Source organism: Ochotona curzoniae, unplaced genomic scaffold (genome assembly GCF_017591425.1).
Source record: "Ochotona curzoniae isolate NIBS_2020 unplaced genomic scaffold, NIBS_Ocur_1.0 scaffold_3890, whole genome shotgun sequence".
In the NCBI taxonomy this organism is placed as follows: domain Eukaryota; kingdom Metazoa; phylum Chordata; class Mammalia; order Lagomorpha; family Ochotonidae; genus Ochotona; species Ochotona curzoniae.
Window position 1 is genome coordinate 30360952 of NW_024467115.1, and position 21039 is coordinate 30381990.

General features: G+C 40.4%; 1 protein-coding gene across 1 annotated transcript in view; it reads left to right on the top strand.

Moving 5' to 3' along the window:
- The window catches only part of CCDC170 (coiled-coil domain containing 170), a 103543-nt gene extending 82727 nt beyond the window's left edge, over positions 1-20816 (top strand). Inside the window, exons 10-11 of the mRNA XM_040965669.1 lie at positions 17302-17538; positions 20616-20816. Of these exons, the coding sequence (XP_040821603.1) occupies positions 17302-17538; positions 20616-20816 (438 nt within the window). The remainder of the gene's footprint in view (positions 1-17301; positions 17539-20615) is intronic.
- Positions 20817-21039: the final 223 nt, after the last annotated feature.

A 21039-nucleotide genomic window follows, 5' to 3' on the forward strand; every position in this document is an offset into this window, starting at 1 on the left:
TAGGGCTGCGGAATCACTGCTACTTAGAGAAAAAGCAAAGGCCTCTGCATGTTACCAAGGAACCCTAAAAAGGAAACCAGAGGCAAGAAATCAGTAACTGGGAAACGTCATGGGACAAGAAAGGGAAAGGAATGTCATTATTTCCCACATGGGATGCGGATATTTGAATCTGAAGCAAAGTCTTGGGATCCAGAACTAAATGAGAAGTCACAGGCCTGGAGCTAATCGTTAAATACTCCTTCCTCCCGCAGAAGGGTTGCCCGGAGGTCGGATATGGCCAGTCTGGACCTGTGTGGGCTTTCATGTCAGTCGGAAAAATAAAATCGTCTCCTGAGTCTTGAAATATTGAACTTAAAAGTTATATGTATGTATATATACATATATATGTATTATTATATATGATAATACAGTATTATATGTGTATTGTGTGTGTGTGTGGAGAGATTTTCCATCTGTTGATTCACCCCCTGGCCCCCAAATGGCCATAACAGCTAGGTTTCAGAGCCCAGATGAAGCCTGGAGCCAGGAACTCTACCTGGTTCTCTCATGTGGGTGGTAGGGGTTCAGGCACTTGGGCCATTTTCTGCTGCCTTCTCGGGCTCATTAGCAGGACCTGGATCAGAAGTGGAGCAGTTGGGACATAAACTGGTGCCCCGAAAAGGGATGCTTGTGTTACAGGTGGCAACTTAATTGGCTGTGCCACAATGCTGCTCCCCTTCTGTATCTTTCTGATAAAAGTTTTGCCAAACATTCTCAAACACAGATTGTTTCCTATTGCTCTCATGGTCTTTGGCACAAAATTGCTTCTGACTGGATCAGAGGATGAAGTAAGTGACAATTAAGTTATATTAAGACAAATGAATAAAGGTCTGGCTGATAATACCTTGATCATCAGACTTGTGCGTCCTGCTAATGCTCGGATGCAACTTTAAGGTCCTGGGAAGCCAGGGGAGAGTTTTTAAGCAGGAGGGTAAAATTATTGGAGACTAAAAAGAAGCAGAGAGACATAGAGAGGGCAGAGGTCTTTAGGATGAGGCTGTGATCCATAGCATCAAGTACCGTAGTAGGCTCACCATGGAAGGAATATCCATTGTACTTGGTAGAAAAACCTGTGACTCAAGCAGCTATAGTGGTAGGTTGTGGGGGTGGTGGCCGAAGGCTTTGAGAATGTACAAAATTCAGGGGTGAAAAAGGGATGGAAATGTGTGATTCTTGTGGGGTGCTTGGAAGAGTAAAAGGGAAAAAACTTGGGAGTGTAAGTAAACTTGGCTGGAGAGTTTATCCTGTTATTTTGTTTTGCATAAAAAGATCTCCACTTTTCCAAATCAGAAACCGGGAAGGTGTAGGAGACACAGGTTTGGCCAACTCAAGAATTTCTCAGGCCCCTAAACATTCAAAAGAATGATTAAGTTTGTCTTTCAGAGGGAGAATAAAGATCTATGTAAATCATTCATGAGAGTATTTTTTTTTAAGATTTATTTATTTTTTATTGGAAAGACAGATTTACAGATAGTAGAAAGGACAGAAAGATCTTCCATTTTCTAGTTCACTCCCCAAGTGGCCGCAACAGCTGGAGGTAAGTCGAGCTGAACCCAGGAGCCGGGAGTGTCTTCTGGGTCTCCCATGCAGATGCAGTGTCCCAAGCGTTGGGCCATTCGCTGTTGCTTTCTCAGACCACAGTCAGGGAGCTGGATGGGAAGTGTACCAGCCAGGACATGCACCGATGCCCATGTGGGATCCTGACACATGCAAGGCGAGGATTTAGCGGCTAGGCTCTCATGCTGGACCCCTCGTGAAAAGTCTTAAGAAACAAGGCATTTGGCTCAGGAATAAAGCTGCTGTTTGGGTTGCCTGCAACCTGTACTGGAGGGTCTGTGTTCTGATCTCAGCTTCCTGCTGATGCACACACTGGGAGGGAACTGGATTCTTGCTTCTCATGTGGGAAATGTGGATTGAGTTCCTAGCTCCAGGCTTTACTTAGCAGGCATTTGGAGAGTGAATCAGTAGGTGTAAGAGCTCTCCATAGGAGTTTCTCTGCGTTTTAACAAATACAAGTTAAAAAACCTTTTAAATTAAAAGCTAGAATAAAAAAAAGTGTATAAAGAAGATAAAAAGAATTTCCCAGGGCCAGCACAATAGTCCCATTGCTGAGTCATCCACCTCCAAGCGCCAGGATCCCATGTGGGTGCCAGTTCATGTTTTAACTGCTACACTTTCATCCAGCTCCCTGCTTATGACCTGTTATTTATATAAAGCAGCAGAGAATGGCTTAAGTTCTTAAGCCCCTACATTCATGTGGGAGACCTGGAGGAAGCCCCCCCTTGGCTTCTGACTTTGCTCCAGCTATTGTGGGCATTTGGGGAGTGAGGCAGCAGATGGAAGATCTTTCTGCCTGTTTCTCCTTTTCTCTGTATATCTACCTTTGCAGTCAGAACAAAATAAATCTTAAAAAAGAAGAAAGAATTCCCTAAAACCATAAATAGCTTTTTATTTGAAACACCCAATCTTAGAGTCTAAGAAGGATTAATAATATCAACTCTCCATCTTCATACGTTGCCTAAGCTTATCCCTCTATTAACTCTACTATTTAGAAAGCAACATTTCTCAACAGTAGCAAAAATGGTCCCGCTGTGTTTGTTTCTAAGGCTACCCAATTACTTTGAGCTGGGTGGCTTAATGCCACAGATGTGTGTTCTTTCACAATTGTGGAGTCCGGAGTGTGAAATCAGGACCGTTTTCTTTTGGAGGCTCTGAGAATTTGTCCCATTCCTGCTTGGTGGCTTTTCGTGGCTGCCAGCAATCCTTGGTGCAGAGCTGCACAATTCCTATCTCTGCATGTCTTTGCTTGATCTTTCCTCTGCGTGTCCCTTCTTTTCTGTCACACTTGGGAACACCCATTGTTGAAGTTAGAGCTCTTTCAAATCCAGGACATCTCATCAAGGAATATTTACCTTAATTATGCCTTCAGAAGGTCTTATTCAGTTCACTTTCTGAGTTTCTGGGTGGACACAGCTCTTGGAAGTAGGTAATATTCAACCAGCCATGCTTACCAGATTGATAATTCCACTATTAATATAAGCCTAATAAAGAGCAACACTTTTAATTCTCTTAAAAATTGAGGGTAATTTTATGCTGTAATACTCTTTTAAAGTGTAGAATTCAGTGGTTTCAATAACTGACAAAGCTGTGCAGCCATTACCACCAACTAAGCTAGAACATTTCCACCACCTTCCCCCACATCACTCGAATCACAACCCCATACCTCTCAGCGGTTACACCCCATTCAGTTCTTTGTCAGCCTCCCCTGTGTGTTGGTCTGCTTCCTTTTTGTATCTCTAGAGTTGTCGATTCAGCACATTTCATATAAATGGAACCACACAGTAGGTAGTCCTTCTTTTCTGGTTTTCTTTACTTAACATGTTTTCAAGGTTCATCCATGTTGCACGAGCCTTAGCACTTTATTCTTAGGATTCTCTGGAAAAGCAGAGTCAGTAGGAGGAGTGTGTGTGTGTGTGTGTGTGTGTGTATGTAAATAGATGGCTAAGCAGGTACATTTTATTTCAGGGAAGTAGTTTATATGGTTTTGGAAACTGTCAAGTCCTAACTCAAGGATGAGCCAGCATTCTGAACACACTAAGGAAGAATTGGTATGCAGCTCAAGGCTGCACTTGCTCTTAGCCAAAAGGCCAAGAATTGACGCAGCTCATGTCTAAAGGCAATCTGCTGGTAGAATTTTCTCGTGTCTAAAGGAAGTAATTTTTTTTTTAGGTTTCTTTTCTTTTTAAAAAAATTTATTGCTCCTTTTTAATATTATCATTTTATGATACAGTTTCATAGGCCCTGGGGTTTCGCTTATCCCCTCCCCAATTCCCTTCTCCCTCATTGACTTTCCCTATTACTATAGTATAGTTCTTCATATACAGTCATATGTCCATCAATACAGGCATGGACAATGGCAGAGTCCAGCATCCTATTGTCAAGATATAGAAAACAGTATCATTGGGGAGTCCAACTTCTGGAGGTAGAGATGCATACTGCATTGTAGCCTCACATCTGGATGTGATGGTCTCCATTACACAGTTACTATACATCCCCTTAAATAAAAATCCACAATACAAAATCAAAAAGAAGAAAAATAAAAAAATTTACAATGTCATGAAGTTAAATGACATGCTGCTAGATATGATAGTCTCCATTACACAGTTACTACACATCTCTTAAATGAAAAGCCATAAAACAAAATCAACAAAGGAAGGAAAAAAAGAAATTAACAACACCATGAAGTGATTAATGTGTTGCTGAAGAAATGAAAATCAAGAACCTTCTTGAAGAAAATGATGCTTCTGTATGCTCTATGAGACACTGAAGAATTTAATCAGAAGCAAGTGTTTTTAAGAGTTGAAACCAAAAATAAAATCAAAACCCATTAGATGTAGTTTCTGCTGGTCTTTGTTGTAATGTGTCCCCTGGAGGCAACCAATAGATGGGTTTTGTTTTTTAATCCAGTCTACTAATCTATGACGTTTGATTGATGAGTTTAAGCCATTTACATTTAGGGTTAATTAGAATGGATGGTAATTTGGTCCTATCATTTTAGCAATGGGTTGTTCATTGATTTAGTCTTCTGTTGTCATTTTAATAGGATGTTCTTTGCATTTGCCTTTGGTTTTGGTGGGTGCTATTCCTCTTCTCTGTCGAGAGAACATCTTGAAATATCCTTTGTAGGGCAGGTTTAGAAGAGGCAAATTCTTTGAACTTTTCTTGGCTGTGGAAGAATTTTATTTCATTTTCAAAGACAAAGGAAAATTTTGCTGGATACGTTATGCTGGGCCAACAATTTTTTGCTTTTAGTATCTGGAATATGTCACTTCATTTTCTTCTGGCCTGTAGAGTGTTTTGTGAGAGGTCTCCTGTGAGTTCAGTTGGCATTCCTTTATATGTCAATAGATTTTTTTCACGTGCACATTGAAAGATCTTTTTCTTATGTTTGATTGAAGAGAGCTTGATGATCGTCTGTCGTGGTAAAGATCACTTTTCTTCTGGCCTGTTGGGGGTTCTGTGCCCCTCCTGGATCTTGTTTCCCAATTCTTTCTCTAGATTAGGAAAATTTTCCTTTTTTTATTCCATTAAATGCATTTTAAAACCCAGCTTCTCTTTCTGTGCCTTCTGGGACTCCCATACTCTTATGTTTGGCCCTTTAATAGTGTCTTTCAATTCTTTAATACACTTTTTTTTTTAAGCTTGATCCATCTCTGCTTTCAGCTTTTTATTTGTTTCCCTCTAGTGACAGAAAATATCTTCCAATTCTGAGATTCTTTCTTCTGCTTGCTTTATTCTATTTTGGAGACTCTCCACTGTACTTTTATTTTGCTCCACTGTATTTTTTATTTCTGATTATCAGCTTCTGTTTGATTCCTTTCCAGTGTGACATATTCCTTGAATTCCTTGAATGCCTGCTTTATGTGCTTCTCATTGTTGATAAGAGGTTTTATTACAAATGTTTTGAATTCTGTGTTCCCCATTTTCTTGATGTGTTCCTCATTGAACTCTGAAGTTGGCAAAGGGTTTTGCTCCTTTTACAGGGGATTCTTCAGTAATAGTCATTGTACCTCTGGTTATCAGATGCTTCTCTTTGGGTCAGATTTCTAAGCTCTATCACCCATAGGTCTACAGTTTGATTTTATTTATTGTGGTTGGCACATGGCTCTTTGTTTGCAGTCAGTTGTGCCAGGTCTGCAAATTCCAGGTCTGGGTTCTTATGTTAGATTTCCACCATGGTCTCTATAGCCCCAGGTTTTGGCTCACCAGTCTCTAACCACTGTGATACCATGCTGAGGCTGCACTGTTGTCCGTACAACCTTTCCCCCACTTCTGGTTGGAGCAGGTAGCAGGATTAGGGAGACACCAGGTGTCCTATATAGCTAGTTTATTGTTGGCGGTAATCTTGCCTGAAGCTGTTGTCCATTAAGTCTGAGGGCCACATGGATCTGTTTTACCATAGTTGATACTATTTTCCTGTGGGACCAGTGCAATGCGCTGAGCTCAGTGAGTTCCTGCATTCTCAAAGCCCTTGCTCTACTCTACAGAACAGCACCTGATGTGCTACCAGCAGAGTTCCCGATCTGCTGGCCTCCAGGTCTGAGGGCTACCCAGACCTATCTTGGGTGGAAGCTGTAGGATGCCAAGTTGTTGCAGTTTACTGAGCCAGAAATGAGTTTACTCCTCAGTACACACACACAGTACTGTCCATAGCCCTTACCTCTGTAAAAAAATGTCACCCGATACAGCTCTAGGGGTGGACTGGGTTGTGAAGTACACCCTGTTTCTGCATATCCTGTCTGGGATCTTCTGCTGTGTCTCTGCTCCTGGTCAAATCAAATAGACCAACAGCAGGATCGGCAATTCTTTGGGTTTATATCCTGAGCTCCTGGTGAAAGTCCCTTTCCATCTTGTTGCTGGTGTAGTTCTGGCTGCCAGTGGAGTTCAGATAACCATGTGATGAATGCCACTGTGGTACTGGTCACCGCAACACCACACTGTTGTGTCCGCTGCTTTCCTGTGCTTGTCAGTCTCCAGGCACCCAACTGTTGTTGTTCTCTCCTCTCCTATTTCCTGGAATGTGCCATCTTTGCTTCACACTGGCTAATATTTCTGCATCTGTTTAAACATGTCCTTACCCTATTCTGCCATCTTGATTCTTTCTGGGAAGTCATTCTGCTGAGGCCTTTTACTGATTGACTGGTCTCTGCTTAGATTAGAGAGGGCAATATGCCTTACTCAGTCTACCCACCTAAATGCTAGCATTGAAAAAAATTTTTTAAAGTGTTGCAAACATGCAAATTGCACATGTAAGGCATATATTTGAGTGTTAAATAAATGCATACATTGTGTAACTTCCATTCAGAGTAAATATATTTGTTCATTCAAGCTGTTAACATTTATTTTTAGTGAAACGATTCCCAAATCTCATCTTGTAATTTTGTATGAAGAAATCTATAGCAAAGTGACATTATGTTGCTTTATCCTACCTGCAATAGACCCACAGAACTTCTTTCTCTTCTTTTTAAAGATTTGTTTATTTTTATTGGAAAGTCAGATTTACAGAGAAAAGAGGCAGAAAGGTCTTCCATCTGCTGGTTCACTCCTGAGGTGACCATAATGGCTGGAGTTGAGCCAATCTGAAACCAGGAGCCAGGAGCTTCTGCCAGGTTTTCCAAGTGGTGGCAGGGTCCCAAGACTTTGGGCCATCCTTGACATCTTCCTCAGGCCATAAGTAGGGAACTGGAAGGAAGGAGGAGCAGCTGGGACAGGAACCCACGCCCATATGGGATCCTGGAACATGTAAGGGAAGGGTTTAGTGACTAGGCTATTGCACCAGTCCTAGCCTGTCTAGCTTCTTACTCCCGTCTAGCTGTGACCCAGTTCTTGTCTCTCGGTCTTGCCTTACACGCCATCCGCATTTCCTTCCGCAGCCTCAGGAAACCACATCACAGTGTTTAACTCAGATTAGGTGATGAACATGCATGTTTTTTTTAGAATCCACCAGTGAATGAGATCATGTGATATTTGTCTTTCTGTGCTTGGCTTATTTCGCTTTTTAACATAGTGACCTCTAGATTCATTTGTTTTAAATGATAAGATTTCACCATTTTTTTTTTTTTTGTGGCTGAGGCATAATCCATAATGTTTATGTTTCACATTTTATTTCTCCATGCATCAATTCCTGGTCACGTAAGCTGTTTCCATTTTCTGGTCATTGTAATCAGTGCTGAACTAGTCGTGGGAAAACAGCTATCTTCCCAACAGAATGGTTTCTTTTTCCCTGGGTGTACACCTGGGATTGGGATAAATGGATCATGTGGTACTTCTGCTTTAGTTTTTGGAGTATTGTATTGCTTTCCACCATGGAAGTGCTCATCTACACATACCCTAACAGCACGCACTTCTTTCCTTTCCTGCACATCCTCACCCACACTCATCTCGTGCCTTCTGGTAGCAACCTGCCCTACTGCAGGGAGGTGCCACCTCATTGTGGCTTTGATTTGTACTTTGCTGATGATTAGTGACATTGAACTGCCGTGTGTGTGTGTGCGTGTCTTCCTCTGAGAAATCTCTGCTTGAATCTACTGCTGATTTTAAAAAATTGGATTTTTGTTTGTTTTTTGAATTGTTTGAATTCTTTATATCTTCTGGATATTGATCCCTTGGCAAGATATATAGTTTGCAAATATTTTCACCAATTCTTTTTTTGTTTCCAGGCTAATGTAAGTAAAATGCTTTATGATTTACAGATTTAGTCTATGGCCATACCACCCTCAACACGCCCGATCTCGTCTGATTCACAGATTTTTTAAAAAATTGTAATAAGTTTGGCATTAAAAGATAGTCTTGGCAATGTCCTTAATGTCCCTTCTAGTTCAACTGAAGACAGCAAGATCTACATAGCTGCTTTTGTACTGAAGCTCTTTGCATCTGCTGCTTGGCTGAAACACATGCAACCTTGTGGAACCAAGTTATACAGGAGAAAAATATTTTAAAGATCTTTTGAGGGGCACGCACTTGGTCTAGTGGCTGAGTCGCCTGCATCCCATACTGGAGTACCTGGGTTCAATTCCTGGCGTTGGCTCCTGACTCACATTCATGCCGGTGTAGACCCAAGGAGGCAGGGTCACAGCCAAGATTGTTGAGTCTCTGCCTTGCAGGTGCGAGACCTGGTTTAGGCTCCTAGCTTCAGTGTGGTCCAGCCCTGGCTGTTACAGACATTTCAGGAGCAAACCAGGGTATGTATGTGCTCCTCTCTATCTTTTTACTTCTCAGAAAAAAAGGGGGGGCCCTTTATACATGATTATGGCTATGGCTTTTTATTTTCAAAACATTTTATTTGCATAATATATAGAGTGACTGGGTCTGGGCCAGGCTGAAGCCAAAAGCTGAAAATCCATCTGCATTTCCCAAACATAGGTGGCAGGTGCCAAGATTTTGGGTCATCATCCTCTGCTCTCCCAGGACCAATAACAGTGAGCTGGATTGGATGAAGAGCAGCCAGGACTTGAACCAGCACTCCGATCAGGGATGCTGGTGTCACAAGCGGCAGATTAATTTGCTGTGCCACAACACCAGCCACAAGCTTGATTTTTTTCTATTTTATATTTAAAATTTGCTACTTTTATTATTATTATTTTAAATTTTGAATTTTATGTACAATTCCTTAGGGCTAAATTATATGGTGCAATTCTGTAGACTCTGGGATTTCCCTTACCCTTTCCCCAAAATCCCTCATCTCAACTGATTTCTCCCAGGTTATTACAATAATATAGTCATTCATAAGCAGTCATAAGTCCGTGAGTCTGCTGTTTAAGTGTGTCCTGACGTTGCTGATACAGATAATGGCAGACGCTATGGTATTGCAATTTTTTTTTAAACTTTATTCTTGTTGTTGATTTTGCTTTTATGGCTTTTCATTCAAGGGAGTATATAATAACTGCATAATAGAGACTTTGATATCCAAATGTGAAGATACAGTGCAGTATTAATCCCTGCCTCTAAATCAAAGAAGGATTCCCACTGAAATTGTTGGATGTATCTCGACACTTCTTTAGTCTGTTTACTCTGTTGTTTCTTTCACTGACAAAAGCTCTTTCAGTTGGTGAAATACCATTTATCTGCTTCTGTTTTTATATCCTGCAATTTTGGGGGTCTTACCCAGAAAATCCTTGTCCATTGCCATGTCATAAAGTATTTTCTTTTGATTATCTCAAAGTTTCAGATCTCATGTTTAGCTCTATAATCATTTCATATGATTGTGTGACTGGTGGAAGCTAGGTATCTAGTCTCTTACTTAAGCATGTGGAGGTCCAATTTGCCTAGCACCACTTATTAGAAATATCATTATTTTTCAATGCATGTTATTAGCAGCTTTGTGAAGGAATTGTTGGCTGTAGAGGCATGGGTTTTCTTTAGTGCCTATTCTGTGACATTGGTTTGTGAATCTGTTTCTGTGTCAATACCATGCTGTTTTAATTACCTTAGTTTGTAATACATTTTAAAGTTAGGTAAAAGCTCTTGCTTTGTTCTTTTTGATTAAGATTGCTTTAACTACTTGGTGCCTTTTGTGATTCTGTACAAATTTTAGCAGTGTTTTATTTGTTTCTGCTTTCAGGTCTGTGAAAATTGTCGTTGGGGTTTTGATAGAAATTGCTCTGACTTTGAAAATCACTTTGGGTAACATGCCTATTTTAACGATGTTGAATCTTCCAATCCATGGGTACCAGTGTCTTCCTTCCGTTTCTTTGCGTCTTTCCCAGTCTCTTCCATCAATGTTTTATAGTGTTCACTGTGGACCTCTTTGCATCTCCAGTTAAATGTATTCCCATGTATTTAACATTTTTCTTTATTTAGTGCTACTGGAGATGGGATTGCTATCTGGATTTCATATCTGATGACTCACTGTAGGTGCATGACTAGGTTACTGATTTTTGTGCACTGGTTTCGTCTCCTCTGACTTTGCGGATTTTATTCATTAGTTGTAACAGTGTTTTGGTAAAATCCTTGGGGTTTTCTGTAAATGAGATCCTGTCATCTGTAAATAGTGACAGCCTGACTTCCTGCTTTCCAGTGTGGATGCCCCTGATTTTTTGTCTAATTTCTCCAGCAAGGACTTCAAGCGTGACGTTGAAAGAAAGGGACGGAAGTGGGCATCCTTTTCCTATTCCAGGTCTCAGAAACAAAGTTTTCAGCTTTTCTGCATTCAATAGGATGTTAGCTGTTGACTTGTTATACATGGTCTTTTTTTATGTTGAGGTTTGTTCTTCTGTACTTAATTTGGTCAGAGGTTCTATCATGAGAGGATGTTGAATTTTATCAAATGGCTCTTCTGTACCAGTCAAGATGATCCTATGATTTTGTTCTTCATTATGATGATGTGCTGTATCACATGTATTGGTTTGCATGTTGAGCATTTTTGTATCTCTGGGTTGCATTCTATTTGATAATGATGAATGTTCTTTTAAATGTACCATGGGAATTAATTTGCTGGTGTTTTGTTGAAGATTTTTGCGTCTGTGTTCCTGAAGGATACTGGCCCGTGGCTTTCCATTTTGTTGAGTCCTTGTCTGGTTTTGGTAATGCTGGCATCATGGGATGGATTTTGGAAGAACTCGTTTGTCCTCTATATTTTTGAATAATTTGGGGATGATTGGTGTTAATCTTTTTTAAAATTCTTGGTAGAGTTTTGTAGTGAAGCCATCTGATTGTAGGTCTTTCTTTTGGAATTTTATTATTGATTCACTTTCACTACTTATTATTGGTTTGTTTAGAAATGCTATTTTCTTACAATTCAGTCTGTGTCAGATATGTGTGCCCAAAAGTTTGTGAGTTTCTTTTAGCTTATCAAATTTGATTTCATGTCATTTTTTTATGGTACCTTTTAACAATGCTTTTTATTTCTGTGATGTCAGTGGTAATGTTTGCTTTTCATCTTTAATTCTGTATATTTGAAACTTTTCTTTGGATCAATTTTGTTTGTATTTTCAAAGAATCAGCTTTTCATTTTATGGTGATTTAAACTTGTAAAAGTCTGTCATTGATTTGTGCTGAGTTTTATTATCTGTTTCCTTCCACCAATTTTGGATTTGATTTGTTCCTGTGTTTCTAGTTCCTCAAGCCACAGTGACAAGTTGTTTAGGTCTATTTAGACATTCAAAGCACTTTGTTCTGTTGAGGTGGGCTGTGGTGTGTCTGCTGATGAGGTGGACTCACTTCTCCATGGCTATACCCATCAGCTTCTGGTATCGATGGCTGGGATATAGGCTGCTTAACCAGGACACAACTCTCCTGATCACTGAAGTAGATCTGTAGCTCTTAGGGTGATTTGATAAGTGCATAGCTGTTCATGCTGGTTTCCTGGGGACTCCTGGTTGCCATCTTGAGTTTGCTGAAAATGTTGGTCTTAACAGAAATATCTGAGATAATGTGTGACCAAACATCTGAATCTCATAGTCTAGTTGAGTAAACACATAAGATTAGCCATCGCAATAGCTTTTTATGGATAAATAATATTCCATTATGTGGACATACCATATTTTTTGTCCATTTACTATTTGATGGACATTTAAATTTTTTCATAGTTTGACTGTTGTGAATAAGATTTATATGAACATTCATGTGTATGTCTTATTTGTATTTATATATCTATTTCAAAATTATGCTTAAGATGTTGATTCCTGGGTTATCTAGATACTCCTATTACAAAAACCATACATTAAATTTCCTTGAATTTTAGACCAAGAAAAAGTAAAACTTTCAAGAAAATTGTTTTAATTTGGCATGTGGACAGAAGCATTATAGGTATCCCTTTAATAATATCCTATGCATCCTATACATGGCTAGGATATTTTTTCAAAGATTCTGCTAAATTGTGTTGCATTAAAATAGTTTTGTTATAGTGTTGCTTATGTACTCAGGTACAAACTTAAAGCTGTGTAGACATTTGTTAGTCTTATTGCACTTTCACTATTATGAAATCTAAAGGAACTTACAAATCACAGGATAAAAATGGAAGGTCAATCAAACATCATAGATTAGTAGACTGGATTAAAAAACAAAACCTATCTATTTGTTGTCGAGAAGAGACACACTTCACTAACAAAGAGCAGCGGAAACTATATCACATGGGATTTGATGCTTTTGGTTAGTTTCATCTCTTCAAAACACCTTCTTCTGATTAAATCATTCAGTGACTCATAGATCATAGAGTAGCATCATTTTCTGCAAGAATTTAGTAGCATGTTATTTAACTTCATGGTGTGGTTAATTTCCTTTTTCTTCCTGATGTTGATTTTGTTTTGTGGCTCTTCATTTAAGCGGATGTATAGTAGTTGTGTAATAGAGACTGTCATATCTAGTAACATGTTATTTAACTTCATGGCATTGTAAATTTCTATTTTTCTTTCTATTGTTGGTTTTGTATTATGACTTCATTTAAGGGGATGTACAGTAGCTGTGAAATGGAGACTAACATCCAGATGTGAGGATACAATGTAGTATCCATTTGTAATTCCAGATAAAGATGGATTCCCAATGAAACTGTTTACTATATCTTGACAATAGGATGCTGGATTCTTTGCCATTGTCCATGCCCACAATGATGGACATATGACTGTGTATGAAGAACTATATTTTCATAATGATATAAAGGAACTAGGCTGGGGGTGGAATTGGGGCTGGGATAAGGGAAATACCAGGAGCCTATGGAACTGTATCAGAAAATGATAATAAAAATAATAATAAAATGTAGAAAATTAATGATATATTTCCATATGTTCTATTTTTTATTTTATTTTTTTAAACTTAATTTTTTAGTGCAACGTTAGATTTACAGAGAAAATGAGTGACAGAAAGAAGGATCTTTCATCCACTGGTTCACTCCCCAAGTGGCTGCAGTGGTCAGAGCTGAGCCGATTGGAAGCCAGGAGCCAGGAGGCTCTTCTGGGTCCCTTACACAAGTTCAGGGTCCCAAGGCTTTGGGCAGTTCTCAACTGTTTTCCCAGGCCACAAACAAGGAGCTGGATGAACTGGAGCAGCTGGGTTATGAACTGGTGCTCATATGGGATCCCAGTGCATGCAATGCAAGAACTTCAGCCAATAGGCCGTGGCACTGGGCCCATGCTTATGTTATTTTACTGAAATTGCTAGGAGTGTATGATTCTTGTGGTACAGATTCCTTTGAGTTGGGCATGTCAGTATTTTATTTTTTTCCTAAGAAGAGGCAGATACTGTATCATGTGCTTATTTTACTATTGTAGATTCTTTATTTGTATATCTACCATAATATGGTTTGGCCTTCACTTTGTATGAGCATATTATTTATGTATTAACTCTACCTTTGCTCTTTTCTCATTAACCTAGGACAATTAAAGCACTGCTATTAGTTGGCACAAATACAGCCGTGTACACAAATACATGCACAGTCCCTGAAATCATGTGGCAGAATTCCAGAGGACATGGAACATGCCAGCTGCTTCATGGCTTGCATCTCTTAGGATGAGTGTGAACTGAATATATTCAAATACCCCATTATGTTGGTGGCTTAGATAGGAGAAATTTTTTTTTTTCCCTCCCTGAAAAGAAGCATGGAATGAGATAAGACCTTCAATGCCCAGGATATTAACTCACTCCATAGTCATCAGCAACCAAGGCTTCTTCTATCTTTCTGCTTTAGAATATTACCTATACATTTAATCTTCAACCTCCCTTCTTGACCTCAAGTAGCTATTAGAGCTCCAGCTACTGCAGTCAGCAGGTAGGGCGAAGTGTGGATGTTTGCTATGTTTCTTGGAACGATACACTTCTTGTGTCTCCAATGCTAGAACTTAGTCCCTGGACACCCTTTATAGGGAGGCACCCTAAGAAGTGAGTAATCTAAACAGTAAGAAAGAGATGAAGAATAGCCATTTGATGGAGAACTCTTAGCTGTACCACACGGCACAAAGTTAGCAAGGATCTGTAACCCCAGGTTAACAGTCAGAAACGAAAAACCAGTAGAAAGCCCTTGTTAATTTTTGTTGGTCTCCAATGGAAGCACCCAAAGGGGATAAAATTCTTGAGCTGCCACCTAAAGTTTCTCCTGTTTTCTAACTCTCTTGAAATGTCTCTATTAGGACAAGTGCTCTCCATGTTCATTCTCCACTCTAGACTTGTCTCCATGCCACTCGCTGCATTGTTTGTCCTGTTTGCTTATCTCCTGCTTGGGTTCTGCAGAGGTCTGTTGGCCAGCTTGGCTCACTGGCACTGTTCTGCTTGGCAGCTTTTATATAAGGATGACAGATCCAGAGAGAGAAGATCCTCCTGGGAGCCTGGGGTTATGAAAGGGACCGAGGGTGTAAGCTTCTCGCCTTGATCTCTGCTACCTTTCTACTTTGGTTAGATCTTAGTGACCCTCTTTAAAGAGGGGGCTTGGGGCTCACAGGGGCCACTCACACTTTGCTGCTTCACTGCATTTTCAGAGCCTTTGCAACAATTCCTGCCATGGCCACTTTTGAGGGCAGCCTTGACCTCTGGTAGTACATTTAGATTCTCTAGGGGAGCCAGCACACTTGATTTTCAAACATGTTCACTTTTTTCCCCCCTGGGCCATTGGCCCATATGATATGGGAGAATTGACTACCATATTTTCAGATCATTTCCCTAAGGTAGTGTGCTTCCCCAAGGGGAGTGGGCTTGCTCTTCAGTCTTGTTTACAGTTAGTTCCACCTGCCCAGCAGAAAGCAAGGGGTCCGGGTCTTACTGTAGTCCAGGCCCTGGTGGAATGACACTGAATTAGTCCTATCCCACACCCAGGAATCTGACTAGTTTAACTTCAGGAAGCTGAGGCCTCTGTCACCACTGCTGGCTGCAAGTTCTGTCCTGGTGGCTTGGCTTTGAGCTCCAAGATTTGCTTCCTGACAACAGGAATTCAGGCAGTCCTTAGGACTGTGATAAAGTCTCATGTTTTTCAGAAATTCTTGGCAACACAGTTTTCTCATTAGGATTCAATTCAACTTGCATCTAGCTCTCCAAGCTGTGTTCTATCACCTTTGGTAAGGAGCCCACTGTAACTGTTTTCCTCATCTCAAGAGAAAGGCTGAATATATCTCTTCTATTAATATATTTAAAATGAAAAAAGGTTAATAGGGAGAGAGAAAGAGGAGGAGGAGGAGGAGAGAAAGATGGAGAGAGAAGAGACTTTGCTGTGCGCTTCTGAAGAACAAGGGTTTTCTTCTGCATGACCTCAATGCACTCATCACACTCGGAAATTAACATTGGGACAGTACTGTGCCATATACCGTTCTCTGATATCCACTTCATATTCAAATGGATTCTGATAACGTGGGCTCCAGGGATGGTCTCCATTCCAGCTCATTGAAAGCACCCTCTTGTACTAGATGGCATTTCCTTGTGCACATGGAGAATCCCTTCTCTTAGCTCTGGGCATTTTATTTTTTCTGTCCCGAGCTGCAGTTGTTGTTTTCATACCTTCCTGATTTCAAGCCACTCAGCTGTTTCAGTTTCTGAGGGCAGTTGATTCCCTTGAGTGAAGCCTGCTTTGGCCGAGCTCACCTCTGGCTATTTTGGGTATTTGAGGACTGAATTAATGACAGAAGATCTTTTTCTGTGTCAGCTTTCTTCGCTTTAGCACAACGTTTTCAAGCTGTATTCATGCAACATTTCCTACTCCATTTAGTTTTATTGCTCAGTAACATTTCATTGTGGGACTATATGACATTTTGCCTTTTCATTATTCAGATGGATATTTGTGTTGTTTTTCCTTCTTAGAAATTGTGAATAATGTTTCTTTGGATATATGAGAACAAGTTTTGTGTAGATATAAGTTTTCCATTCTCTTGGACATACTGTTAGGGGTACAATTGCTGAGTCACACGGTAGCTCTACATTTAACATTTTAAAAATTGTCCATCTATTTTCCACAACAGCTATACCAATTTATATTCTTTCAAGTAGTGGGTAGAGTCCCAGCTTGCACACATTCTTATAAACCCTCTGTTATTGTCTGTGTTTATTTTAGCTATACTAGTGGATGTTAAGTGATGGTTTATTTGCATGTATTTTAACATTTAATTATTAAAATTTTTTTGTGTGTCTCTGAAATAGCTGTAATTTTTTTTTATGATGGTGAAATGAACAGTACTTAAAATGTGCCATTTAACTATTATCAAGTTTGAAGATCAGTGGTAGTTTTGATATTCATACTTTCGTGCAAACATTACCAAGATTCATTTTCGGAGCATGTTCAATCCAAACCGAAACTGTGCCCATAAGATAATAGCTCCCATACCACTGCCATGCTCATCGTCTGCCCTGCATTCATGTGGGAGAGCCAGAGGGAGGATGTTTCTGTTTATCTCTCTTTCTCTTCATGTAAAATCTGCCTTTCAAATATATATATATATATAATACATATATATATGAAAAAAAACATATATAATATGTACATATAAAATATACATATAAAATATTTATACATATATATTTGAAAATATATAAAATATATATTTGAAAAAAAGTATAATATATATTATATCTGAAAAAAATATATAATATATATTAAAGTACAACTGCCTTAACACATGTTCACCCAGCATCTAATGTTTAGCGAAATCTATTGACCTATTTGGCGATGAGTTTCATTCTTCTTCATTCATGAAATCGTTACTAAGTAGTTCCATTGACTTCTGACTTGACTTGCTTATACAGTTTTCTTAAAGAAAGACAATAGAAATGACCAGCATCCTCTTGATTTCTTAGATTAAAACTTTGGAACAGACCAAAGCCCTTGAAGAGCTAACTAAATCCAGGGACAAGCTGGAAAAGATGAAGGAGAGAGCTGAGAAGAAGCTGCTGTCGGTCAAGTCAGAATTGGATACCACAGAGCATGACGCTAAGGAAGACAAGGAAAGGGCCAGAAACATGATGGAAGTGGTAACGAGGGAAATAAAGACACTAAAGAAATCTCTGGAAGAAGCGGAAAAGAGAGAAAGGCAGGTGGGTAGGGAGCTGGTGGGAGAACCTTGATTAGGAAATGACAGTCCCAAACTTGTTTGCTAGTCACTCATTTCTTTGCTTTTAAAAACACGAATTGCTGCTTGAATATGAATGTCATCCTTAGCTGGGAGACATGCTGATCTCCGTGTCCTTCTGTTTTTAGTATTTGCACTTTTAAACAAGACATCATTCATTCAATTCTTAAAACACAGCTTCCAAAGATTTTGCGTATCGTTTCAACTTATCCATTCACCCTCTCAGCATCTTTTTGGCATTCAGATAACCGTTATGATTTATCCTGTGAAGAAAAATAACTCACTTTTTCATGATGTGGCACTGTAAGAGAGGAAAAAAATCGTTCTTATCAAAGCAGTGGAAAGCTGGTGAGAATCCAAGTTGTGCTTGTGGTGAGGTTTTATTGTCTGGTGATTGCCTTTGGAGTTTGCATCATCCCAGATCTTGTAACGTTAACCAGGACTTGGGCCTCAGGTGGGAAGCCTTATCTTTAGCGGAGATCCGGGAAGGGAACAGGGCCATGTCTCACACGGTGGCACCCACACTTCACAGTCGACCGAGCCCAGATGTTAGCCATAAAAAAGGCCTCGTTGGCGGGCTGGTTGCGCCTTTTATCTGGCGAACATATCAGGAGGTCAGGCGTAAAGGAACGTCCAGGGCAGCCTGACCCTCGCCTCTGGCTTTCACGTCACTCTTTTTCTGAGGTTCAAAAGGGCAGAGCATTGACTCTGATGCTAGGTTTCTTTCTTCCTCCTTTTTCTTTCTTTCTTTCTTGCTTTCTTTGTCTCTCTGCCTGTCTCTGGTTGGTTGCCTCTGCTTTGGTTCTCAGAACTAGGTGGGGCTCGTGTGTCAGGCAGGGTGGGAAAAAGCCACTCTGGTGGTCTCAGAAATGAAGCCTCCTGGGAAGGAATAGCTTTGGCCACCTTTGAAAGGGAGGAAACATTTTGTCTGGGAGAATGGAGAGTTGTCTAAGTTCCTTCAGGTAACTGTTACAGAACATTGTAGACCAGATACTTCCAAACTGCTCGCTCTTCTCACAGCTCCAGTGGCTGGGAAGTTCAATTCCTTGGTGCCTTCAAATTCAACCTCCGATTCATGGAAGGAGCCCTCTCCCTGAGTCCTCATCTGGTGGAAGGTCAAGGCCGTTTTCTAGTTTTTTTTTTTTTATAAGAGTTCCAACCTGATCATGGAGGCTCCAAATATTATAAAGCTACCTAAACTTCATCACCGCCCAAGCCCTACCTCTTCATGATCTTGTTTCAATAATGGGGTGAATTTTGGAGGAATACAATATTTAGACCATGGCATATTAGTTCCCAGATTGGACTCTGCAAGAGGTTAGGAAGCAATGGGAGCATTTGGGAGACAGTTGCGGATATGACTCTGCCTTCAGGCTGGATCATGCCTTTGCTAAAGTGGAAGGCACCATGAGGAGGTGTCGCTCAGATATCCTTGCTGCTAGATTCTGCCTTAACCTGGAACCACTGAGATGCCAACAGGTTTCAGAGCTGTGAGGCATATTTATTTCTTAAAATGATGTATTTTATTATTTGTTTAAGGGGAGAGGGACCAAGAGAAAGAAACAAAGAGAACTTGCACCTTTGATTCACTTCCCAAGTGGCTGCAGTGGCTGGGGCTGGGCCAGGCTGCAGCTGGAAGCCTGGCCTTCCAACCAAATCCAAAGAGTTGATTCATCAGCAGGGAGCTGGAAGTCCCACCACAGCTCTGATATGGGATGATAGTTTTGCAGGTAGTAACTTAACATGCTGCACCTCAACACTGGTACCCATGACATATGTTTTAATCACCGTCCCTGGACTCCCATTTTTTCTTTTTTTTTTTCTTTCATGTTAAGCAAATGCTGTGTTAGAGCAGTCCAGTGTTATGGGTTGTGAGATGTCAATCTGCAATGTGATTTGATAGTAATCGGAAGTCTTCCTACTTTCCATCACTCATACTCGTTGTCATTTGTTCTTCCTTTGGTTTAAGAAGTTCATTGTGGGGCTAGTGTTGTGGCATAGTGGTAAAGCCACCACTTTTGATGCCAGCATCCCACATGGGTGCTGGTTCATGTCCCAGCTGGTCCACTACTAATCCACCTCCCTGCAAACAGTGGGGAAAAGCAACGAAAGATGGTCCAAGTGTTTGGTCCCTTGCCATTCCTATGTGAGACCCAGATGAAGCTCTTGGCTCTTGCTTTCAGCTTGGCCCAGTCCTGGTCATTACAGCCATTTGGGGAATAAACTATAAGTCACTAACTCTGACTTTCAAATAAAAAATATCTCTTAAAAAGAGTTTATTGCTTGGTTAAAATTCCAATGCATAGAATGTATCATCCATTGACACAGTTATATCAACTTTTCCTGATATGTGAATACCTAGTCATCCTCTCACTTGCCAATATTCAGAAGTGAGTATATGGTTAATCCATCCTTCACTTGAGGAAATCATTTTAGTGAGGTGGAGTCTCAAGATTTGATAGCCAATACAATGTCAACTGGTTCATCACCTGGGAGGAAAACAGAAGTGTTCTATAAGCAATTTGAACTTTTAAAATATTTTTTTTTAAAAAAGATTTATTTAGTTATTTTTTTGGGAAGTCAGATATACAGAGAGGAGGAGAGACAGAGAGGAAGATCCTCCATTTGATGATTCACTCCCCAAGTGAGCGCAATGGCCAATGCTATGCCCATCCGAAGCCAGGATCCAGGAACCTCTTCCGGGAATCCCATGCGGGTGCAGGGTCCCAAGGTTTTGGGCCGTCCTCGACTGCTTTCCCAGGCCACAAGTAGGGAGCTGGATGGGAAGTAGAGCTGCCAGGATTAGAACCGGCGCCCATATGGGATCCCGGTGCGTTCAAGGCGAGGACTTTAGCTGCTAGGCCACCATGCCGGGCCTGTGATTTGAATTTTTTTAAAGAGGACAATAATTAACATGCTTAGGGAATTTACTGATCTCATGTAAACCTGAGTTTTCCAGTTTTTGTTTTGTTGTTGGTTTTGGCCCGGAGGTAGTTGATACACCTTGCAGTGGCAGGTCATGTTTTGTGTTTGATATTGCAGCTGGTGGACTTCAGGGAGATTGTGTCTCAGATGCTGGGCTTAAATGTGACCAATCTTGCTCTTCCTGATTATGAAATCATCAAACATCTTGAAAGACTGATCCATTCACATCAGCATCACTTTGTCACCTGTGCCTGCCTCAAAGATGTGACTCCTGGGCAAGATGGACACCTGCAAAGCCACGTGAAATTTCTTCATTGAGTACTTGTGTCTCATGAGGGAGGTGGGGCTCAGAGATGGGGCAAGATTTCCCGTGTTTCTTAAATGTAGTCCGTGTGTGAATCTTTGCTCTGATCATGTAGTGACAATGCATCATTGGCTAAAGCATCTCGAAGGTACCAGCCTTCGGCAATTGTTCAGCACTAAAAACACCTGCTATTTAACTTGCCATCACCTTGAGACCGAGGATAATTCCACTAGGTTG